Consider the following 25,681-nt stretch of genomic DNA (forward strand, 5'->3'; position numbering starts at 1 on the left):
GACTGCGAGTGCGGGCACCCGGAAGTCTCTTTCGCCCCGTTGTTTACTGCTGAAGTGAATCTGCGGCTGGGTGAAATTCAGAGGACGTGATTTTAATAACGGTGCAGAACCAAGGTTTGTGTACAACGCTTTTTAACGTCGACCTCATACACAGTATTTAAAAACGACATGCAGCCGAGCCTGTTTTTAGCTATTTGTTATTTGTCAAAAAAAAAAAAAAAAAAAATTAAAAAAGCATGACGTGCGTTGCTTCGTTATTTTATTGCACGGTCTTATTTCTAATGACTGATTCACACTTGGTATGTGTTTTTGTTACTGACGTGCGCAGCGAAATGGTGCCGCTACGTCTTTATAAACGTATTTTACACAAACGGGATTCATCATGTAACCCCCCTTTTGTTATTTTAATCCAGCCTTTGGGGGGGCATACAGCAAACCTGCTGTCCCCTCCTTTCCCCCCCCCCGTGTTAGTTGCCTGCGCAGTGTTTCGTTTTAAAAAAATAACCTGTTTTTTTTGTATCCCTCCTCACTATAACCACAACCGCTAGGCCAGTCTTCCTCCCGTTCCCAGCCCCTCGTCTCCGTCCCATTGCTTTGCCATATCTCGCTTGCCTGCCTTTTTTTTTTCTCGTACCGTTAGCTCAAAACAGTGTGACCCGGTCTAGTGGTTAGAGCAGAGGGACAGGGAGGGTGAATTTATTTGTGATCTAATTGTTTTTTACCTGGGCAACTTGGAGAAAGTCATTGTAGCTTATTTGTTAGAGCTGAGGGACTGGGAGGGAAGCAGTGTGGCTCCAGTGGTTAGAGCTGAGGGACTGGGAGGGAGGGAAGCAGTGTGGCTCCAGTGGTTAGAGCTCAGGGACTGGGAGGGAGGGAAGCAGTGTGGCCCAGTGGTTAGAGCTGAGGGACTGGGCGGGAGGGAAGCATTGTGGTCTAGTCTAGTGGTTAGAGCTGAGGGACTGGGAGGGAGGGAAGCAGTGTGGCCCAGTGGTTAGAGCTCAGGGACTGGGAGGGAGGGAAGCAGTGTGGCCCAGTGGTTAGAGCTGAGGGACTGGGCGGGAGGGAAGCATTGTGGTCTAGTCTAGTGGTTAGAGCTGAGGGACTGGGAGGGAAGCAGTGTGGTCTAGTCTAGTGGTTAGAGCTGAGGGACTGGGCGGGAGGGAAGCAGTGTGGTCTAGTCTAGTGGTTAGAGCTGAGGGACTGGGAGGGAGGGAAGCAGTGTGGTCTAGTCTAGTGGTTAGAGCTGAGGGACTGGGAGGGAGGGAAGCAGTGTGGTCTAGTCTAGTGGTTAGAGCTGAGGGACTGGGAGGGAGGGAAGCAGTGTGGCCCAGTGGTTAGAGCTGAGGGACTGGGAGGGAGGGAAGCAGTGTGGCCCAGTGGTTAGAGCTGAGGGACTGGGCGGGAGGGAAGCAGTGTGGTCTAGTCTAGTGGTTAGAGCTGAGGGATTGGGAGGGAGGGAAGCAGTGTGGCTCCAGTGGTTAGAGCTGAGGGACTGGGAGGGAGGGAGGGAAGCAGTGTGGCCCAGTGGTTAGAGCTGAGGGACTGGGAGAGAGGGAAGCAGTGTGGCTCCAGTGGTTAGAGCTGAGGGACTGGGCGGGAGGGAAGCAGTGTGGCCCAGTGGTTAGAGCTGAGGGACTGGGCGGGAGGGAAGCAGTGTGGCCCAGTGGTTAGAGCTGAGGGACTGGGAGGGACGGAAGCAGTTTAGCTCAGTAGTTGGAGCTGAGGGAATCAGATAATAGAAAAAGCGAGCCATTGTAAACAGCAAGACTGAAGGTCACACAGTTTCTAGTCATCTGAACCCTGGGGTGTTTTCGGTGCTGTTGTCACAACAGAAAACCCATCTGCCATTGAAGTCGTTCATGTGAAGCGAAGCCTGGAGAGGGAATCACAATCGGCACAGTGGAGCGCACGAGAAATGCTGTTTCTTCTGGTGCTCGGTGCCCTACAAGAAAGGTCTAACAAGCCAGCAGTATACTGAGAACTGCTCAGCCTGTTGTGCTGAAACTTGGTAAGGACATTCCTAAGCACAATTTCTTGACCGTATCAGAAGGTCAGAGTGACTGACCAAATGGCATGTGTGTTTTCGAAACACGCATCGACTCAGAGATTTACAAAGTACAGCCAACTGGTTCAAAATATAGCTAGGGGGCTGTTGCACAGACTACATAGACACACAGTAATCCTACAGGAAGGAGAAGCATTTTGATCCTCAGGGAAACCTTCTAGCATATCTCTGTAACATTTTTAAATTTGTTTTTTATTCCTCTCCTCTCCCCCAGATGTGGAGGTGAAGCCCTGATCTTGCAGGGTGAATAGCGACTTTGCACAGCTGCTCTTGGGCGATCGATTTAGGCACCAGCTCCCTGCCCCACACCATGGCTTCCCCGCCCCCCAGCTCCCAGGGAGGCCCCGCCCTGCTCGAGCCTGCAGAGAAACCGCAGAGACACCTACTGGAGCAGGCTGGCACTGCACCCCAGGACACGGTAAGGTCAGGGGTCTGCAAAGCCCATGAAAAACCAGGCAAACGCTAAGGTATTGAATTCGTCTTTTGGCATGGTTTGCTTAAAGTCTTGTTGTTGTGAAGTGTTTGGAACACCTAGAGGGGTGTCTGTGCGGGGCTCAAATGGTAAATCCCTTTTGATTCTAGTTTTCCTTAAATTATTCAGTTAACGCACAAGGGCAGCAGTGTGGAGTAGTGGTTAGGGCTCTGGACTCTTGACGGGAGGGTCGTGGGTTCAATCCCAGGTGGGGGACACTGCTGCTGTACCCTTGAGCAAGGTACTTTACCTAGATTGCTCCAGTAAAAACCCAACTGTATAAATGGGTAATTGTATGTAACAATAATGTTGTAACAATTGTAAGTCGCCCTGGATAAGGGCGTCTGCTAAGAAAATAATAATAATAATAATAATGGTTAAGTACTGAGGTTATACATAGATTGCGATTTAGTAAATTAGTTCCATGTGAATTCACGACATTTTTTCAATATTTTATAGTAAACATATTCACTCATCACTTATTTGCATAAGTGTCATACTGTTATATAGTCTAAATAATATGATTCAAAAGTATTTACAATTGGGGATCCCACTTAGATTCGTGTCCTGGCTGTGAGAAGTCACCGGTCTTCGCATTGGCTCTGGCACTGAGTCAGGGAGGCAAAACCGATAGGGATTGTTTCTCCTCATCGCGCTACAGCGAACCCTGCTGGCCAGGCGCACAGTGAGCTCAGAGCGGACACCTGCAGGGCTTGTCCTCTAGAGGGCGGTAGCTCGCTGACATCCGCTCTCGAGTTCCTGGGTGTGGAAGAGGAAGCTGGCTCGGTCGTGGGATCGGAGGACGCTCACTGAACCTTCAGTTCTCCGGAGCAGCTAACACTCTAAATTGGAGAGAAAATGGGGGACAGATTTACAATTGAATGTCTCCCTGTATTTAAATAGGAGAACCTCAGTTAAGGCTACTCCTGTTCCACAGCCTGACCACATTGCTCCTGAAGTGGAGCCGGGGTGTGGGTGTGACCATGCTTGTGACTGACCAGACCTTGTTTTGTTCTGGCAGGACGGAGGAAGGGAGGTGGTTGATGGGAAGGCGGAGGAGCAGCATGACGGAGAGGAGCAGGGCGGAGCCTGGGAGGAGAAGGAGGAGGAGGAGGAGGAGGAAGAGGCCGAGGAAGTAGATCCGGTCCGTGTCCTTACGCTGCCCCTGCAGGCGCATCACGCCATGGAGAAAATGGAGGAGTTCGTTTTCAAGGTCAAACCCCTTTTAATGAGGAACACCACTGGGGGTTATTCAGGGCATAACTACAGTATTCTACTGGGATGTAAACTAAACTCCTATTGCACAGCAGTTTCACCCATTCCAGGTTTTACTACCAGCCTGATCAGCCACAGTGTATAACAAGCTCAGGTGTCTTATTAAACTCACAGTAAAATCAGGAATGGATCAAACTGCTATGCAACGGGAGTCTTATTTCCATTCCTGACTCTATGAACAATCCTGGTGTATCCTCTATATAATTTATACAGGAAGTTTAAAACCTTAAAACACAATGCCAAATTCAGTTTACCTCTAGTGCATGTATTTACCTGGTTCTAATCAAACTTGTGTTTGTATTCAGTGCACATAGCCATTGGTAGTAAAGCACTAGACAATGTATATCTTTCATCTATCCATATGTGATATCATCAGTCGTTTTCAACCGTTTGCTGTCATTTGACACAAAAAGCCTTTTGCATTTCCTGGCCTTGACATGTGACATCACAGCCCCATTATGACATCATGAACCACGCTACCGCAGAAGACTCTCAGGAACAAAAACTGTATGAAGTAGGCGAACATTTCGGCTAATGTCAGTATCGCAGCCATGTTCGCGTAGAAAGTGGTAGAAAAATATAGCCGTGCTTTTTTAGTTTTGTTCATATTTATTTGTTGTTGTTATTACTGTTAGAATAAGGACACTGCTCTGGGTATTTTGAAGAACAAAATCCAAGATAACTGCGCCCAGTAGGGGAAAGCACTCCACCTGCTGGCCGTACCTGGAAATTACAGCATTTGGTGGTCACTGCACATGATGTTTACTGTGGCGCCACCTTGTGGGCAGCTAATGGAAATTACACCCGCTTTCATCCTTTTATAAGCCCTGAACTTAATGGAGATGAGGAGATTTGAGGACCCAAAACCAAAGGGGCCCAAACACAGGCTAAACAGCAAGTCCGAATTAGGGCAACCCAGTTTCGCCTCTGTCCCGCGCATAGAAAGGGGCTCTGATATCAAGGAAAGCAGAGGAAGGCTGAATAACAAGGTGGAGCTGGAGGAGTCAAGCGAGGAGCGTAGGAAAGGACGGGGGAGAGCAGAGGCTGGAGAATCACAGTCAACCAGCAAGACAAAGTCTCAGCTTGAGGCTTCTGTGAGTAGAATTTAAAGGCGTGCTGACCAAGGCTGTGCGTTCTTATGTATTTCTTATATAATTAATAGGTTGTGCAAAGAGTGTCTCACATTGGTTTTCTCGTGTGTAAGCAAAGGCTGCTTGCACAAAATTATTTTCTGCTGTAATAAGGAGAGACGCCCCTCCCTAAACACAACATATTAACTTATTAGAAATCGCAAGGATGAAAAAATGGAACTGCTATTGAAAATGTAGTTTTTTTTTAGTTTTTTTTTTACTTCAGAACTGTGCAGTATGGTCAATACACGGACGACATCTGTGTGCACAGGGTAAGATGTGCTGGAATGTTGTCCTTAACAGCGATTTGGTTGATTTCTCATAAGCGATTTTATAATTTGCTTTATTAACGGGTTTTGGAGTTCTACAGTTCTGCAACGAATTGACAGAATAATTCTCTATTGAACACACCCATAACTTCAAAAACGCTCAATCAGAATGCTAAGGTTAAGACTAAACAAAGTCAAGTAGTAGTTTTGGCTGGTGCCTTCATCAGTGCACTGTATAAGAAACTGAGTCAAGCAGACAAGCTTGACTCAGTTTCAGCTAGTTTTTAGCTAGTGCCTCATGGTTCTTGCAGCTCTGTATAGAACACAGACCCCCCCCCCTGCCTCGTCTGTTTTTGTGATCCTCTCCCTGCGTGTTTCGTCTGCAGGTGTGGGAGGGGCGATGGCGGGTCATCCCTCACGATGTGCTCCCTGATTGGCTGAAGGACAATGACTTCCTGCTGCACGGGCACCGCCCCCCCATGCCCTCGTTCAGAGCCTGCTTCCAAAGCATCTTCAGAATGCACACCGAGACGGGCAACATTTGGACACACCTGATTGGTGAGGCAAAGCGCCACGGCCAGAGTGATGAGTCTCAGGGTTTATACACGTTACCACACTGTGTTACTGCAGACCAGCCTTTACCCCCTCGCTCACTCACTCACTCGCTCACTCTTTAAAGCCAAGAAAAAGCCAGCGTTTTCGATCCTTCAGAATCAGACCTATACCAGATTTATATCCAAGAGCTGTCAGTATCATGAAATCCTATGCTAGTACTGTGTCTGGTGAAATGAAATACAAAATCAGTCACGTGTTTGTCTTTGTCTTTTTTTTTGTTCGCATAAGGACCAGATTTGTGAAGGTATTCACACCAAATTGTTTTCTGTGAAACAAAAATTCATGTATTTAATGTGTGTTTTCTAAGTGGCCTCATCAAGCTGAGAATGTAATTCTCGCACGCTCTTTGCTGTTTTGGGTCTGTCATTGAAAAAAAACAGATGAAAAGCTGCCATAAACTTATGCAGTCTGTTTAGAGAGAACCTGTTGTGGTTTAAACATGCCAAACGCATTGACGTTCATTAGATTTCCGTACATTGTACACTTCCTACAATTGGCACTAGTCTGGGACTGTATTCCCTAATGTAACATTACATAGTCCCAAATCAGGGTCTGTGAAACTCGCCATAGGACTCCACACCTATAACGCCTCTGACCTGCACATCCCCTTCAATCGCTTCACATATAAGAGTACCATGTTCAGTTTCCTATCTTTGCATCTGTTTTTATATTGCGTAATATTTTTTTTTTCTATGGCTTTTTTTAAGTTTCAAAAACATCTAGGGGATGCTTTTTTTTCTGCTCTGCTTGCGTTCCCAGGTTTCTTCTTCTTCCTAATCCTGGGGATCGCCTACATGTTCAGCCCCAACATTAACTTCGTGTCTCCGGTGCAGGAGAAGGTGGTGCTCGGCATGTTCTTCCTGGGAGCCGTGCTGTGCCTCTGCTTCTCCTGGCTCTTCCACACCGTCTACTGCCACTCGGAGAAGGTCTCCCGCACCTTCTCCAAGTAAGCTCCCAAGCCCACAGGCTGAGAAACGCAGCCGAGAAATGCAGTTGAGAAACTAGGACGTTCGTTTGCCAACGTCGGTTTGTTATGAATTAGTCATTCAGCAGACGCTTTTATCCAAAGCGACTTACAGAGACTAGGGGGGTGAACTCTGCATCAACAGCTGCTGCAGAGTCGCACGTCCTTTGTTGTACGTCTCACCCGAAGGACGGACTACAAGGAGGTTAAGTGACTTGCTCAGGGTCACACACAGTGAGTCAGTGGCTGAGCCGGGATTTGAACCGGGGACCTCCTGGTATCAAACCCTTTTCTTTAACCGCTGGACCACCAAGCCAAGTTTATCTCGTGTGACTAAATAAACCATCGGTTTACGCTGGGTGTTTCTGTGTGATTTTATTAAGCGATTACAAGAGTGCATGCACTTGCTGTAGTCCTAACTTGTTGCATCCTAGTTCATATTGTATTCTAGCAGTATAATTATTTGCACTAACTGTAAACTAAATACAAATCTGGAGTAGTGGTTAGGGCTCTGGACTCTTGACCGGAGGGTCATGGGTTCAATCCCAGGTGGGGGACACGGCTGCTGTACCCTTGAGCAAGGTACTTTACCTAGATTTCTCCAGTAAAAAACCCAACTGTATAAATGGGGAATTGTATGTAAAAATAATGTGATATCTTGTAACAATTGTAAGTCGCCCTGGATGAGGGCGTCTGCTAAGAAATAAATAATAATTGTACCCCTGTACTGCCCTATAGCACCTGTGGATAAAGGCATCTGCCAAATTTGAATACAGAAGTAGCAGATCTGTAGGCACGCTTGTGAAATCCTTGTCCGTATGGATAAGCTCTCTTTCTCTGTCTCTCTCTGTCGCTCCCAGACTAGATTACTCTGGCATTGCTCTTCTGATCATGGGCAGCTTTGTACCCTGGCTGTATTATTCCTTCTACTGCTCCCCTCAGCCTCGCCTCATCTACCTGGTGATCATCTGTGTGCTGGGGATCACAGCCATCGTGGTGTCTCAGTGGGACCGCTTCGCTACCCCCCAGTACAGAGCCGTGCGCGCAGGTAAACAGCCCTGTAGAACCACCCACAAAACTATAAGAAGATGAGTCAAGTAGACAGACGTGTCTGTGAGTGTACAGCTCTGGGACAAAACGTTTTGCGTCATCCCCCCTAGAGAATGAACTCATTTTGCTTCATAAAGTCGAACGAAACCTGCCGAATAATGTCACGTTAACATATTGAATTGATTACCACGCGAAATAAACTTGCAAAACTTTTGTCCACAGCTGCACACTTGATAAGGAAATGAGGGTTGTGACGATTCGAATGATCGATCACGATTATCTCAAATCGCGTTTTTAACAAACTCTTATCAATTGCAACTTGCTTGTTGGTCTTTTCAAATAAACCCATGTCACTGTTGCCTCCCACAACATAGGGGGGGGGCTGAATTCAAGTATTTCTACCCAATTAAATATAAACATGAATATAATCTCGATTCTACCTGGTTTAATTACACAGCACTTAAATCGCTTGGTATGAAATCATGCTTCTCTCTCGTGGCAGGGGTGTTCCTGGGGCTCGGGCTCAGCGGCTTGGTGCCCACCCTTCACTTCATGTTCTCCGAGGGCTTGATCCACGCCATCACGGTAGGGCAGATCGGCTGGCTGTTCCTCATGGCGATCTGCTACATCCTAGGGGTGGCTCTGTACGCGGCCCGCATCCCAGAGAGATTCTTCCCTGGCAGGTGTGACATCTGGGTAGGTCTGAGCTCCTGGTCAAATGCGTGATGTGTAATATAGAGCAGGACCTGATATTGATGCAATCCAGCCCTCTGAAATGTCTTTATAATATATAGCACTAGACCCTGATATTGATGCGATCCAGCCCCCTGAAATGTCTTTATAATATACAGCACTAGACCCTGATATTGATGCGATCCAGCCCTCTGAAATGTCTTTATAATATATAGCACTAGACCCTGATATTGATGCGATCCAGCCCTCTGAAATGTCTTTATAATATACAGCACTAGACCCTGATATTGATGCGATCCAGCCCTCCGAATTGTCTTTATAATATATAGCACTAGACCCTGATATTGATGCGATCCAGCCCTCTGAAATGTCTTTATAATATACAGCACTAGACCCTGATATTGATGCGATCCAGCCCTCTGAAATGTCTTTATAATATATAGCACTAGAGCATAGAACAGATAAAATAATAACATGAGTCAGAATATATTACATATACAAAAATGTGTCTCTCGTTGGTTTTAAAGTAGTAATGCTCTGGTGGCAGTTGACCTCAAACTCGCGGGACACTGACCTGTGTCTTGTCTCTGTGCAGTTCCACTCCCATCAGATCTTCCACGTGCTGGTTGTGGCTGGGGCCGTGGTTCACCTGCACGGGGTGTCTCAGCTTCAGGCTTTCCGCTCCTCGCTGGGAGGGGGGTGTGCTGCGGACACCATGCTGTGAGGACCAGCTAGCCAAGGCAGCATCTCGGACACAGCAACAGACACTCTCTCTCTCTCTCTCTCTGTCATTTAAAAGAACCGTGAGAGAATCCGAGATGGGCAAGTCTGCTCCAAGGTAACCCGATTTGAGAAAGTCCTGGGCGGGTAATGTTTTGAACTACCCTGGGGTGGGGTGGGGTGGGAGATGACTTACATACCCTCTCCTCTGTGCAATAAAAATATTACAATGCTCAACTCCTCTCTGAAAAGATTCCCCCCCCCTCCATAATTACGACAGGAAATTTGCACAGAGATTTTGTGGTTTTCCCATCGTTCACCGTGCTCTGCCAGGAATGAAAGTAAGACTCCTATTGCATAGCAGTTTTCGACCTTTTCCGGGTTTTACTACCAACTTGATCAGCCCCCAGTGTGTCTAGGTAACAAGCTCAGGTGTGTCTTATTATTAAACTCATAGTAAAACCAGTAATGGATCACACTGCTATGCAATGGGAGCCTTATTTCCATCCATGTGTGCCATGGTTTTTAATATGCTTTACCGTATCTCTCTGGGCTTTACCGTGCTTACCTGTGCTTTCCTAGGCTCTTTTATACTTTACTCAATATTAAGATCTGGTACTGTTTAGATAATTGAATCGATTTACTTGTATGTTTTGGGGTTAAAGTTTGATACAATCCTTGTCTCTGGCCCAGCCTATTGTTGTCCCTCACAAAGTGACGAATTGTTTTAATGGCTGAAAAGACGCTGTGATTTTTATTACGAGAACTGTGATTGGTTGATTCTGTAACGTTTCTTGGTAACCCACCAATCACAAGGCTTTTTTTTTTGTACATGTGTAGCCGGTAATACACATGCAGATGGTTTCACAGCCCTTGAGTAGCACTAATGTGGGACTTCCTTATCTAAGATCGTTTCAGACGGTCCAAGAAAGTAATAATGTTTGTGTAAAATTGGGATGTAGGTATGTGAGAAAAGCAGACTCACTAGGGAACAAAAAAATAGTACAACATTTAAAAAAAGTGTAATCGAGAATTTATATAAAGAAAAAAATCTTAACGCACAAATGCAAGGGAGAACTTTTTTTTTTTTTAAAAACACACATTTTTTTCCCTGCTAAATAATCGTCTCTCCCTAGATCATTCCCCTCCCCTTTTAAGGTGGTTTTGATGACCTTTGATTCAATGTTTCTCTCGTGCAATTAAAAAAAATTAAAAAAAAATTAGGGAATATAAACATACTGGACTATCAACTAGATCTGTTAAAGCAACGGAACAGTAAAACTACAGCTGTGGCCAAAAATTTTAGGATTGAGACACAATAAAAAAAAATAAACATAATTTAGATATTTTATTTAACATCATGTTATCAAAGAGAAACTACATTTTTCAACAGTTTTTTGTTGTGTATCTGGAAAATTACAAAGCGGTGTGTGATTCAATATGTTAACAAGGGAACATTATTCAGCAGCTTTCATTGCACTCTATGAAGCTGAGGGAGTTCATTCTATATAGAGGGGGTGGAATTCAATATGTTAACAAGGGAACATTATTCAGCAGCTTTCATTGGACTCTATGAAGCTGAGGGAGTTCATTCTATATAGAGGGTGTGGAATTCAATATGTTAACAAGGGAACATTATTCAGCAGCTTTCATTGGACTCTATGAAGCAAAATTAGTTCATTCTATAGGGGGGTGATGCAAAACTTTTGGCCAGAGCTGTATACTTTTATTGTGTTGTTGTAACAATTTTTTAAACAGTGATACTTGGAAAAAATAGCGACTATCACCATACTTTTACGAACTATAGGGATATTTCTGTCAAAATGGAACGATGCGACATGAAAACACTGTAATTTGTATATAGTTGAAAAAAAAAATAACAAAACAACAAGATTCATGTCTTTAGTATATCTGAAGTGTGTGTGTGTTTTTTAAATGTGTATTAACATCCATGAAAACGGAATTAATTAATTAATTAATTTATTTATTTAATAATTTATTGCTTCGTTTTATATATTTTTCCTGGTCCATTGTGTAGTTTTGCCTGCATTTGCATTTCGAAACGTGACACTTAGACTGAGTGCAGGTTTTGCTTGCAATACTTTCCTGAATGTTTCACCTGTATAGCTTTGGCCAAAAGTTTTGCACCGCTAGAGTTTTAGGATTGAGGTGTAAGAATTAAAAAGTAAGATCTTTTATTTAACATCATGTAATGATATCGCAAAAGTAGCGTTTCATGTTAGATTTCAAAATGCACATTTTGTCAGTTTTTCGTTAAGTATCTGGAAAACTACAAAGCGGTGTGCAATTCAGTATGTTGACCATAGCATTATTCAGCAGGTTTCATTCGGCTTTATGAAACAAAATTAGTTAATTCTGTAGGGTGATGCTAAACTTTTGGCCAGAGCTGTGGAGTGAAATAGCCCCACAACTTCAATACCTTCCTTCTTTCCTTCCTTAACCAATGAGCTGCCTCCCCTTATGACGGACATTCTTTGCAGCCAGTAAAAATTATTTGACCTTGAACAAAACTCCGAAGTGACCCAGGAAGAGTGGCTGATATCTTTGAAGGTAAAGCAAGGACACCAATAACTTTATTTGACCAGTTTTCTAATACCGGATGTTTTCAAATGAATACACATGTTTATCGGTTAGATTTCTAGTCAGTTCACTTCACACAGTGTCTTCAGAGTCACGTTATTGTCTGAAGCCATGTCAATCAATAAGGGAAACAGCTGGCTGGTTAACAACAGTAGATAAGCCATTGAAGGGGTGCGGACAATTTCACGCTCCAGGCAAATCTAAGAAGTGCAAGACTACCTGAAAGCAAAGGACGCAAACTGAGAAATTTCTTCAACCGTGTATGGCACCAGGTATCAAAATTTAAATACATTTTAGTTTCTTTAACATGTTATAAAAACTGTACAGGTGAGGCGTATGTAGAGTGCAGGAAAGGTTCATGGAATTAGATTTCTGAAATATTATCATGATGTGTGTTACGAAGATATCTTGCACAATGGACAAGGCATCAACTGTGCACTGAGAATATACAATTACTGTACATAATGTCTGTGCCAAGACAGAGACAGCCATTGATCAATTGCAAGACCAAGACCAACTGAACTGGAGCCACCAGTTGAGTCAAAATATTTGATACGGTTTCATCTGTCCTTTGGGATATTTTTGGACAGTGTTGACTTGATTTTTACACATGCTGTACTGGCTAATGCAGTCTTACTGTGTTGGAGTGGCTGCGTCTCTCTGTTGTGCAGTCGATGCTTTGTTGAAAGTAATCCCTGCAAAAATCTGTGTCATCTTGAGTCGTCTTGTAAGCAAGTAGCTTAAACACAAGTTATCCAACCGATTTAAAATATGCACAACGCTTTTTTTTTTCATGTCCTCATTACCAGTGTTTTTTATAATGCCTTTGATATAGGAAAATGCGTTCTGATATGAGATTCTTATGCAACCTGCAAGCGGAGCTGTGCTGTACTGTAAAGGGGGGCCTTTGTGACGTTATTTATTTATTTTTTTCCCAAACTGTAAATGTTATCGCAGGTTAACAGGATTCAAAATCCCAATGAAACTGAACAGCAGAGAGATTCTGCTAGGCATATAACAGTCACTATTCAGACTAGGTACATTTTGATGAAAAGCTAGTAGATTTTATTCAATTTATAGTGTGGTGGGTGGGGAATTTTTAATGACATACTTGTCATAATTGGACTTGACAGGTTTAAGCCACTGCTTAAAAGACTGACTCAAGACTGAGGTCTTCTGTATTGATACAACACCAGAAGCCACATTACAGAATACAACCCTAACTGTTTCAAAGAAAAAAAGATTAAGGGACAAGGTGTAGGCTCTGTGACCTAATCAGAACCACACAATACCCAGAACCTTTCAGCCAGCACTGTACTTTTTCAGTCCTCATTAGTGTCTACACCTGTTTTAAAAACAAAAGCGCCAATTCTAATGAGGCCTGTGTTTTTTAATAAGACAAATATTAGTTTTGAGTTCGCCAAGCAATTCCAAATGAATCTTAAGCACTTTTGAACAGTTGATGTCTGTATTTGACTGCACTACAACAGCGTGGTTTTACTGTTGAAAAAAAAAAAATATATATATATATATATATATATGAACACCTCAAGATCTGTCATTGATATCCTTTATATACCTGCCTGCATGCAAACCTCTGGGTGTGAGAATTTCAATTTCTGCTCAGTAATCAGTGATACAGAAACACTACGCTCTCGTGTGTGAAAACATCAGACCGCTTTGTGCTTTAATCAGGCCTCTTAAACAACTTCTAAAAAGTGCGTTTGAACATTTTTGGCTGTGTGTTCCTTTTCTCTTACCGTTTTAAATTCGTTGCATGAGTGGCCTATAGAGTCATCGATTTAATTTAGACAATCACTAATTTAGCCCATTTTCCAAGATTTTCAGTTCCAGTGATTTGATTTCATACGCACAACAAAATCACAACCACAGAAGCCACGGGGTCTTCTCATACATTTGCACACTGCTGTGACATTATTATATGCATTGCCCTTTTATGCAAGTGCCAAGGCTTAATTTCAGAACAAATGTCATTTTAATCTCTTTTTAACATTTCCATTACTATAGGTGTTGGCAGTGATGTGAAAACCAAAATAATGACATTTGAAGCTGCTACTGCTACAAAGTTGAATTATTGCACTTTGCTTGTTTCTACCATTAAAATGATGGGAGTCATTAAAGAACTGGCCGTTAGGAGCATTCCAGTATTGTGGCCTCTGGTCCCCATTGTAGCCTGTTGCTAGGTAACCACAACAAAGGGAGAAGCTCAGCCCTGTCGTTTTGTGTGTATCCTCCTCAAGGTTTGAGGCTGTCCCGTTGCACCCAGGCAGGCGTTCAGAGCATTAATTGTCTGTTGTTTTAACCATACAGGAGCAACACAGCTGTTTACTCTCACAAAACTAGAACCACTTCATGCTAAGTTTCCGTTGGTCACTGGGACTGGCTTGAAAGCGGTTTCAAATCGGGCTTGTTTGTTTCCATCAGCAGCAGAACCGAGATCAGTTTCAATCGGGACTGTCGGACACTGCTAGGATAACGGGCTTGGCAGAACTGGATCTCTCCAAACCTGAACAGTAAAACAGTATGTAGGCAGAACATGAGCGCTGTGACTATTATACTGTCAGGGGACTGTTGGAGGGGATGGTGAATTCATTTATAAATAGCAGTTATACAAAAAAACACATGATACATACTGTACAGGTGATCTTTGACACTAGACTGGTTGCAGATTGGACGACTGGTTTCGTGTTGCTAATGGAAACACGGCATAAGTAATACAACTGAAGGTCTTGTAATTCCATAACTCTTCCATTATTTATATAGGTCTCAAGCGTACAGAGAGCTAACCTCAAGTAGCAGCAGATATGACGTTTAAAATGAAAATACATGGGAGCTGTTAACATGTGTTTCTTTTGAAACTGCACATTTTGAGACTGGTTTAGATCATGGAAGTTTTATGAAATTGACGTTGTTCGCTACACTTCCTTTTAATAAACAGATGTATCTCCCAGTATAAGCTGGTACATTTATAATGTGGGTTGCAAATTGTTACGTACTCGCATACATTGTGTGTTTCTGATTGGTGAATTGATTCATTCAATTTAAAGGCTTTGAAAGTATGCCTAACATTGACCCAATATTCTTTTTGTAGGATTCTGTTACACCTGTGTTTCTGTTTGTTTATTATAAAACCACCCAAAGAAGACTGTTAATATTATTTCCAAGTTTAGATGGTTTTTCGCTGAAGATGAATATGTCTGTAAATATATAAATATTAAAACAAGTAGCACAATAGAATTTAAAAATAAATTCGAGTCATTTTTTTTTTTCCATTTTTGGAGGAAGTGGTTAATAATTATATTTAATATACAACGCAGAACATTTCATGGTACCTGATATTTTTTATTTGTCAATAAAATGACCATGCATATAAATATATATAGCTCTGTACATTTTCAAATGTACTGTTTTGCTTTTTGTAATATAAAAATGTCAAATATAGGAATTTCATTACAATATTTGCAACAAAAAAACCAAACATTCATCATATATAGACCTCGAGTTATGGCAAATATATGGCAAAAGTCTACTGGCAGCCATAATAGTAGCACAGTATTTAGTTTTTAAAATATCACATTTTTCAATTTGTCCATTTTCCATTAAGTATACAGGAAAACTCCAAAGCGGTGTGTAATTCAATATCTTAACGTAACATTATTCAGCAGGTTTCATTCGACTTCATGAAGCAACATTTGTTAATTCTATAGGGCGAGGCAAAACCTTTAGCCAGAGCTGTACAGTAAAAAGTAAATTATGATATAAAGACGAATGCTTACATAGAACTGAATTCTCTGATGTGTAGAAATTACACGATTGATTTTTCTTTTGAAAGTAAAGAGAGCAAGTCATTCCTCTCTCCTTACCCTCCAAACCAATACAAAGTGTAAAGCTTCTGAGGGTCCAGCCTCGGAAATATCAGTTTAGACCTGTGGGAGCACCCGACCTCTAGGGGTCGCTAAAGTGCAGTGAGCTAAACTAACCCCAGATGATTTTCCTCCCTAACCCTGCAGGAGTGCAAAAGGCAATGCAGCTTTCCCCCAACGGGTCCCCAGTAAGGCTGGGGCGATGCCTAATTTTTCACCATCGATATGTCGTCCTCCAAAAAACCTGATGCATTGATTTAATCGACGTTATGAAAGGGTAAAAAATAAATACAAAACGCAGTAATACATGTGGAGCTGTGGATTGCTGCGTAATATTGCTAGTAACGCTTTAAAAACTATTGTGCATATTCAATTGATTATATCAGTTTATGCATATAGTAATTTAACCTTATTAATTTGATTTGTACCAGTTGGGGGTCAAAGCAACCCCCCCCCCCCAAAAAAAAAAAAGTTGTTTAAATCTATAACAAGTCAGAGTAACGACCAATCAGAAAAAAACAGTTATCGCAGTCCACAGCAGTTTTGTCCATGGTTTGCATTTGAATTGTGTTAAGGAACATAATAGTGTCCACATTTTGTTTTCATTTAAGCGATGACCGACACTTGCTTACAATCTGTCCAGCATTACAGAATACCTGCTCCCTAGGGACTGACGCAGCCAGGATGCTTCATACTTCTGACCAAATATACAACTTTTGGAACAATCTTGTTTTGTTTCATTTTTACTAGTAGTTCAGATGAATAAATGCGGATTTTGTTTCAGGTTTTGAAGGGTGCCATCGCATTAAACAAATTAGTCGCGTTACCGGAGTATCCCCAACATTACTTAGTGTCTTGCCATCTTAGTTTTGAAAATGATTGCCAAACGTCGGAAGGCACTGTGGCTCGGTCGATACAGTATTTGTAATTCTAGTGCAACGCTCTCAACTTTCTCAGCACAGGTCCAGTGCTATCAGTAAACACTTGCATGTAGATTCAGCAAATCAGACCTGAGGGGAGCAGAGAAGCTCCGTTTTAATGCGAAAAATAATGGCCGATTCCAAATATAATGTAAAATAAACCCTTTACACAAAAACGACGCACAGGCTTGACTGTCGATGCTTGTCAAACGATACGATGCATCGCCTCAGCCTTAGTCCCCAGCCACCAACTTGGCGCAACCAGGATTCGAACCAGCAAGCTCCTGCCTGCATGACCCCCTGCACTCCACATATTATTAGAACATATTATTTATAAAAAAAAAGAATAAAAAATAATGCACAAATTTTAGAGTGCAAGGATACCACATTTTCAGAAATACACACCATTATAATTGCAGTTTTTATAAGATTGACTTAAGCAATTGGCTGATCATGCACATTACAATACAAGCAAGCAATTCGGCATTTTCACATTACTACTATGTGCGTAGTTCTGGCTGATTGTAACTTCAACTGCTAATATCTTGCATGCCGTTTGAGATGCAGACTTCATATACTCAGTGTTATTGAAACTCCTAGGTTGTAACCTACACCCCCCCTTCACATATAACGCTTTGAGATTCTGGCTTCATACTCGGTACACAGCTGCATTCTGTGATTCTCCAAGTCAAATTTGATCAGTAATGTTACAGTGCTGCCACCACCACTGTCAAAGCCTCATGTCTTCATTGGAGGTATTGACGTCATCATATTTGCTGGGTTTTCAGGAACACTGGTATGCTGTGGTCACTTTATATGGCTGTCATACTGAGGTCAGGTTGGGGAATTTAGAGACAGTACGCTTTGAGTTATTGTCTTTTATATTTGGTACACATCTGTATTCTTACGATAGAAGATTCAACACAAACAAACTTGTTTACAGTTAGAGAGGTCATGACAGCCATCATAAAATCCCTGATCCTTTGTTTTCAACTTCGTTAAAGTAGAAATAGAGCCAACAGTCCAATTTGGATACAAGTTTGCGCGAGTACCCAGTTGCAGTATGTGTCAAGAGGTTCAAAATGAAAGAACCCATGCTGTTTCTGGAAGGAACCGTACAGACGCTACAATTATGTTGTCAGTTTAAGTAGTATCTGCAGATACTGGAATACGAGCTCCAGGTCATTTCAGCTCCAGTTGACGAAGAGATTAGCTGGATTCCTTAGGTCTTGCATCAATTCATTGTTGGTAAGCTGCTGAAACAAGTTTTTAAATGTGTTTTGCGTGTACACACCAGCACACAAAACACCTACCCAGGAACCATTTTCTCCATCGCACGTGTTTCATCTACAGCTCTGGCCAAAAGATTTGCATCACATCGAATTTTAGGATTGAGACGTAGTTTTAAAAAAAAAAAAAAAAAAAAAAAAAACACTATGCGAACATAATTTAGATCATGTAAACTACAAAATGATCTGGCAAAAGTCTACCGGAAGCCATCATAGTAGTACAGTATTTCATGTCACAGTGTCACATTTTTCAATTTGTGTCAGTTATATGGGAAAACTCCAAAGCGGTGGTGCGTAATTGATTTGTTAACGTAACATTATTCTGCAGGTTTCATTCGACTTCATGAAGCAAAATGAGTTCATTCTACAGGGTGATGCAAAACTTTTGGCCAGAGCTGTACAGTATGATCCTTAACCACAAACTATATCCGTTCACCTAAAGCATCTGACCCTTCCTGCAGTACCAGCTTGCCTCTTGGATGGCGCTGTAGAGCAGAGCTCCTGCTGGCACTTTCACGTAGCTCTCCTGGGACATATTCTCCACCTGCAGCTGCCTGCCCGGTCCCTGCAGCGCCACCTTGTGGAGGTGCGAAAACAGCAATGGCAGATCTTGCATGAGGCGATACTGGGAAGCCAGCCTCAGGATGCCTGGTACCTCATCCTCTGTCGAATATTCAAAGAAAACGGTGATGTATTTCGACAGGTCCTCCCCCCTGGACTTTGCACGTCCCATTTCCTCTCCGATGTGGGCGACAGCTGCCTGTGAAGTACCCCCTTGCCCAGCTTCCCTCTCTCCCTGGTGGGGGGCCCGCAGCCCTTTGGTGCAGACCACCAGCACAAAATCGCTCTCCTCAATTTGATGACACATCCAGCCCATTGGTCCTTCCTCCGCTATCCTCAGAGTCTCCCACAAGTCCAGAGACACCTAGTGGAGAAATAAATATAACATATCAAAGGTCTTGTTGCTGTACTCACTTTTTAATGGTGTGGCAACCTGTTGAATCGAATGGAGAGGCGAGGACCGGACTCAAACCGCTAACCTACCTCTGAAATCACCAGGTAAGTCTAATTCAGAATTCAGTCTTACTAATTCAATCAGCCTACTAGAAGTAGATCTATTACACTGCCACCATAGTGGTTTAGACCAGTCTTGGCCATTTGCACATGAATGGTTTGGCTACACAACAAACGATCACCCTGGGTAATGGCTGTTATTTACGCCTTGCGCTGTCCGATTTCAGAATCAAGTCATGTGGTTTCACAGGTCACTCCAGACAGCGTGAAGGGGAATATAAAAAAGCAAATTAAAATGACAAGTATGGGGGATCCGCGTGGGGTGCAGGATGCCCCCTGTAGCCTGGAGGTCGCCGGTTCGAGTCCAGGGGGCGGCGCACAATTGGCCGAGCGCCGCCCGGAGGGAGGGAGGGTTAGGTCGGCCAGGGTGTCCTCGGCTCACCAGCGACCCCTGTAGTCTGTCCGGGCGCCTGCGGCTTGCCTGTAAGTTGCCCAAATTTTGGAACATGATTTCATCGCTCTCTTTATCCAACTCCTACAGAATCCTGGCTATAATATAATACATGTATATGTGTATAAATGAGAGATGTTTTAATATGTAACACCAGCTCTATTTGATTATATTAAGCCGAGTCAAAAAATATACGTCCCTTCTAGCCGCATATTATGTTATCTTTTCAGTGTGTATTTAATGGGCCAGTTTAACTTCATATACAAATGTGTGTGAGGTATTTGACAAAGACTGCCTTTGAATAAGCATACAGTGGTCAGTTCAACCTCCTGGTTATCAGCGCTTTTCTTTAACCACTAGACCACACAGCCTCCTATCAAATAAAATCAAATAAAATCAAAGAGATCTTTTTAGTTTCAAATATCGTTTTGTCTAAAAGGGTTAACCTTTTTCTTTCTGCTAATTTGCAATACCTAGCCTCTGTGTTTAATTCCCCCAGGCGCCTTTCTTTCACGGTTACAGACTTCCACGAGTGTATGTGCACTAATAACAAAAGCTTTTTTTTTCTAACATTAACACTTGTTCAGTTTTCTTGGTTCAAATCATCATAACCGGTTTATAATTTGCTGCAATATTATTTATGCTGGTTTTATATTCTTTAAAACACAGTACAATTATTACAATATTCTGACAGTGTCAGCTAGTGCTGAACTGCTTTCGTTTTTAACTGCAATATGTTCGTTCAACAATGATACTGTTATTTGTATAACAGTTTAACTTTAAATGATTTTATAACATGTATTTCTAATTCAGTTACTTCAGTATAACAGATGCTAATATTATTTTACTGAATTAAGTCTGACCCCTTTCTCTGTTCATACAAAATCTAGTTGAAACAGGTTTTAAGACAACCTTTGCTTTTTGCCAATTTGTTGGTGTTGATTTAATGAGAGACATGAAGCTACTTTTTCTCATAAGGCCTTATGATGAGAGCCTGCTGAGTTTGACTCCTTCCAGCATGTGCTTTCAAAGACTGCACACCACATCTATCCATTGTTTTCAACTGAGTATGCAGATATTTTTGAAAGGAACATATACAGCATCACTATAATTATTGACAAAGAGTATATCATATTATTTCAATCAATACAGGTTAGTTTACATCATCCAATAACTCAGCACGTTCCCAACAGGATTCGAACTCTGCACCAGGCTCAGCTCGGAGTGGTTCTGTGAACACGACACGCCTGCACACATCTGATAAAAATATTTTCTAAAACACATCACAGTCAATATTTGTTGCAGTTTGGCAAATGTTCAGTTTGTTTCCCAAAGATCAGCCTGCTTCCTGCTGTGACAGTCTTGGGTCAGTTTCTGCTCACAGGTGTGGATGAGAGTCTTTTAAAAGTCTGATACCTGCAAAAACTTCAATCTTGTTAGCTGGGCTCCCATCTCTGCATTCCCATCGTCAGAGGGCAAACACATTTGAACTGAATCTGGGTCCATCAAAGAACCGCACACCCTTGCAACCATGGAAACGGATCTGATGACTCGCATCACAAAAGGGACATGTCAGAACCGTCTGTGACAATCGACTGAAGGTAATGGAAGATTTTTTTTTATTTTTTATTTATTATAATTTTTTCTGTAATAAATGTATACATATAATATATGGGCTTGGTCATATTAATAGTGATAAATAATAGGAAAAACATCCAGAGTTGAAAGAAATCTGCTAAAAGTTACCCCAAAATACTTACACGGCCATTTAGATTTTTGTCAAGAACTTTGTCAAGTCAGGTCTTAAAGGATCACAGTGATTCGGCAACAACATGACTAGGTAACCCATCCCATCCCCTCCCCACTCTCTGTGTGAAGAAGAGTCTCCTTCAACAACATGACTAGGTAACCCATTCCATCCCCTCCCCACTCTCTGTGTGAAGAAGTGTCTCCTTCAGCAACATGACTAGGTAACCCATTCCATCCCCTCACCACTCTCTGTGTGAAGAAGAGTCTCCTTCAGCAACATGACTAGGTAACCCATTCCATCCCCTCACCACTCTCTGTGTGAAGAAGAGTCTCCTTCAACAACATGACTAGGTAACCCATTCCATCCCCTCACCACTCTGTGTGAAGAAGTGTCTCCTTCAACAACATGACTAGGTAACCCATTCCATCCCCTCACCACTCTCTGTGTGAAGAAGTGTCTCCTTCAACAACATGACTAGGTAACCCATTCCATCCCCTCACCACTCTCTGTGTGAAGAAGTGTCTCCTTCAACAACATGACTAGGTAACCCATTCCATCCCCTCACCACTCTCTGTGTGAAGAAGTGTCTCCTTCAACAACATGACTAGGTAACCCATCCCATCCCCTCACCACTCTCTGTGTGAAGAAGTGTCTCCTTCAACAACATGACTAGGTAACCCATTCCATCCCCTCACCACTCTGTGTGAAGAAGTGTCTCCTTCAACAACATGACTAGGTAACCCATTCCATCCCCTCACCACTCTCTGTGTGAAGAAGAGTCTCCTTCAGCAACATGACTAGGTAACCCATTCCATCCCCTCACCACTCTCTGTGTGAAGAAGAGTCTCCTTCAGCAACATGACTAGGTAACCCATTCCATCCCCTCCCCACTCTCTGTGTGAAGAAGTGTCTCCTTCAACAACATGACTAGGTAACCCATTCCATCCCCTCACCACTCTGTGTGAAGAAGTGTCTCCTTCAACAACATGACTAGGTAACCCATTCCATCCCCTCACCACTCTCTGTGTGAAGAAGAGTCTCCTTCAGCAACATGACTAGGTAACCCATTCCATCCCCTCACCGCTCTCTGTGTGAAGAAGTGTCTCCTTCCCTCTGTCCTAAGTCTATCTCCACTTCATTTCCAGCAGTGTCCTCTGGTCCTAGTTTCCGTACTATACTTACAGTACAAGATTCATAAGCTCTTAGTTGGTCTCACGTGCTGGCTCTTCTTACCCGAGTAGAGGCGTGTTGTTGCAGGAAGGCAGCGAATCTCATCACCACAGCAACGTGCGCGGGCCCGTCTGCGCTGGAGTAACAGATGAACACGCGGGGGGGCGAGACCGGAGAACCCAAACCAGGGACTAGGAAGAGATCCTCTTTCAAGTCACTTGCCGACCGCACGCCTGAAAACGGAGGCCAACAGAGAACCAGCTGAACAGCCTACGGGAGTCTATCTCTGAGCTCAATAGCCCTAATGCTTAATAGCTTAATACTCTACAGCAGTTGACTGTTTGTCTTAGATTAACCTCAATAAAACTGTTGAGAGCATTACCAGAAGAGAGTTCTACTGGCGTGTGACCTGAGTAAGCGGCATGATGCCATTAGCTGATTAAAGGAAGGGACGTCAACTTGACTTAGAGTACTTGTGAGCAGATGCATCCCACCACAAACCCAGCATAAAACCACAGCTGGATTTCTGTCAAGCATTTTACATCTCCAGGGAACCTACCATGATTGCATAAATAACATTTCCAGGATAACCAGGCAGGTTTTGCCCACAGCGCTGTAAAAATGCTCCAGCTGTGTTTTCTCCTGGCAGGGTCGTTTTTTTTTATCAAGTTTTCTTATTTCATATTTTACTGTTTCGTTGCTTTTTTTTTTTTTTTTTTTACGAAGTTTGCAATGATTCCAAGTGGTTGTAATTATTGAAATCTTGTGTTTTTTGTTTGTTTGTACTTATATAAGGAAGACAGTGTGTGTGTTAAAAGCGAAGGATTGCAAACGTCCTAAACGGTTCCTGCTTTCTCTCGATGTTTCTTTGAGTTTTGCTGCAGACTCACCCCTGCACGGCTTCCTCGTTCTCCTGTGGGGTAGCAACAGCAGGACTGCGGCGACGGTTAAGACGAGGAGCGCCAGAGACAGCAGAACAGCCAGGGGTACAGAATTGGGGCGCTGCGGTTCTGCATTCACTGGGGAGAATCACAAAGCAGGGTCACAGAACACCCAGTAGCATTTACACGAAATGCATTGTCTTTGCCGTGTTGGTTTAGAGCCGGGGTCTCCAGCCCCGGAGAGCTACCGGGTCTGCTGGTTTTCATTTCAACCGAGCTCTCAATTACTTAATTGCACCAATTATTGGCTTAATTAGTTACGATTAACAGGTGTTCCAGATCTTTAACCATTAAAAAAAACATTTATATTAATTTATATCTGTATATAATGTGTGCGCGCGCGCGTGTGTTGATGTGGTTATATAATTAAATAGCATTACACTCGCCATTTCAATGAAAGTCCAGACGATGTGGAGCTTTTTAACACTGAAACATCTTTCTGCAGTTGCAGCTGTAACAGGTAGCGTCCAGTAGGTGGAATACATCAGGACACAGAAGCCCCAGGTCGTGTTCTTTTTACAAACCTTCGTGACTTCTGTCGAAGGCATTGCATTGACCGATTCGCGAACGTTAAAAATAGGCTCAGTGTGGTGTACAAATAAACCGCGTTGCATTGCATTGAAATTCTTGAATCAGCTTCACAAGTGCGTTCCCTTTAGTATGTGAACAGTTTTCAGTTTAGCATGTGTACTACTGCAGCTGGACTCAAACATTCAGGGGACACGCGCGCGCCAGTCCTTAACTGCACGTTATGAGGAAATCTGTTCGGTTTGTGAGAGTCAGTGACAGAAAGGGGCAAACGCAATACGCTGATAATCAGAAGTCGTTATTTTGGAGGTGATAATTGGAGGGGCCAGTGCCCCTGCTTAAGCTGTGCTCCAGAGTTGTTCATTTCTGCACAAGGAAGAGGATGCCAAAGGTCCCCGAAAGTAGCATGCTATACAGCAGGTGGAGTTGCAATAATTCATTATTATTCCTGTAAGGTCCTGCAAGCCCGCTTTTAATAGATGGTTGCTCTCTGACATCATATGCAGTTCTACGGCATTTCTCTTGCATGTTCAAACACCTGCCCTGGATCCATGCCAGGAATGCTTTTACCACAGACAGAAACATTCTTTTCTCTGTTAATTACCTTTTCCTACCTGAAACCTGATGTGTGTTTTTAGAGGGTCCACTATGTCGGCTGATATCTGGACAGCACAGAGAAAGACATAAAAACAGCAAATAAACATTCATACCCAGTTATTAAAGGGTTCATGAGGACCTTTTTATTTTATTGTGTTTATGTAAGGTGTGTGTACTGTTTTATTTTTTAACTACATTTCCCATCATCCTCAGGCTCACACATGTAACTGAGATGGATTTACCAGTGAGCAGGAGGATGATGGGAAATGTAGTTCTGAGAGGTCCATGCGGGTACATGGGAAGCCATCTTGAGGCAGGGAATTTAAAAGTGCTTTACAATGCTTCCCTATGCTTTACCACACCTCTCTGTGCTTTACAATGCTTCCCTATGCTTTACCAGACCTCTCTGTGCTTTACAATGCTTCCCTATGCTTTACCAGACCTCTCTGTGCTTTACAATGCTTCCCTATGCTTCACTAGACCTCTCTGTGCTTTACAATGCTTCCCTATGCTTTACCAGACCCTTCTGTGCTTTACAATGCTTCCCTATGCTTTACCAGACCTCTCTGTGCTTTACAATGCTTCCCTATGCTTTACCATACCTCTCTGTGCTTTACAATGCTTCCCTATGCTTTACCAGACCTCTGTGCTTTACAATGCTTCCCTATGCTTTACCAGACCTCTCTGTGCTTTACAATGCTTCCTGATGCTTTTTCTGGTAAACATTTGTCAGACATCTTATTTAAACTAGAAAGTTACCTCACAGGAGTAGTTGACACCAGGTTTGAGACGGGACAGTATGAAGCTATGACGAGTCACATTCTCCTTGTCATTCTGAGAAAAGAGAAGTCAGTTTATTTTTATTTTTTGTGTGTGTGTGTTTAAGAGGATATGAGCAACTGGCCTCTGGAGGACAATCCCTTCAGGTGTCAGTAGGGGGCGCTATTTAACCCCTATTTATAAACCGCATTTTATTCTAGGAGTCCTGTGTCATGCTTCCTTGTCCAGATGGGAAGTATATGTTACTCTTAGTAGATAGCACATAATAATATTGCTGATCCTTTTTTGTTTTTTTAGTGGTCGCCAATTATTTTTTATTATTTTCTCCCAATTTATTTATTTTTTTAAGCTCGGCTCACCGCTACCCCCCAGCGCTGACTCGGGAGCGGTGAAGACGAACACACGCTGTCCTCCGAAGCGTGTGCCGTCAGCCGACCGCTTCTTTACACGCTGCAGACTCACCGTGCAGCCGCCTCAGAGCTACAGCGTCGGAGGACAACGCA

General features: G+C 42.9%; 2 protein-coding genes across 7 annotated transcripts in view; one reads left to right on the forward strand and one right to left on the reverse strand.

Moving 5' to 3' along the window:
- Nucleotides 1–25,681, forward strand: part of LOC117404239 (adiponectin receptor protein 1-like) — a 26,341-nt gene continuing 660 nt past the window's right edge. The window contains exons 1-8 of one of the 6 annotated variants that reach the window (XR_004544636.2): nt 1–114; nt 2,280–2,483; nt 3,559–3,750; nt 5,598–5,769; nt 6,586–6,772; nt 7,651–7,838; nt 8,343–8,536; nt 9,129–9,371. Coding sequence is in view for 5 of the 6 variants with exons in the window: in XM_034007041.3 (XP_033862932.2) it covers nt 2,376–2,483; nt 3,559–3,750; nt 5,598–5,769; nt 6,586–6,772; nt 7,651–7,838; nt 8,343–8,536; nt 9,129–9,257 (1,170 nt within the window). In the remaining variant the exon portion in view is untranslated. Of the gene's footprint in view, nt 115–1,667; nt 2,009–2,279; nt 2,484–3,558; nt 3,751–4,637; nt 4,907–5,597; nt 5,770–6,585; nt 6,773–7,650; nt 7,839–8,342; nt 8,537–9,128; nt 15,148–25,681 lie in introns of those variants that run through there. The other 5 variants (XM_034007041.3, XM_034007043.3, XM_034007044.2 and 2 more) reach the window with 5 other exon arrangements.
- si:ch211-207e14.4 (interleukin-17 receptor D) overlaps nt 18,077–25,681 on the reverse strand; it is a 14,745-nt gene continuing 7,140 nt past the window's right edge. The window contains exons 8-12 of the mRNA XM_034914939.2: nt 25,158–25,232; nt 24,406–24,463; nt 23,223–23,351; nt 22,396–22,565; nt 18,077–18,872 (exon numbers count right to left, since the gene is read on the reverse strand). Of these exons, the coding sequence (XP_034770830.2) occupies nt 18,384–18,872; nt 22,396–22,565; nt 23,223–23,351; nt 24,406–24,463; nt 25,158–25,232 (921 nt within the window). The 3' untranslated portion in view covers nt 18,077–18,383. The remainder of the gene's footprint in view (nt 18,873–22,395; nt 22,566–23,222; nt 23,352–24,405; nt 24,464–25,157; nt 25,233–25,681) is intronic.

This window comes from Acipenser ruthenus, chromosome 56 (assembly GCF_902713425.1).
Source record: "Acipenser ruthenus chromosome 56, fAciRut3.2 maternal haplotype, whole genome shotgun sequence".
Classification (NCBI taxonomy): Eukaryota; Metazoa; Chordata; class Actinopteri; order Acipenseriformes; family Acipenseridae; genus Acipenser; species Acipenser ruthenus.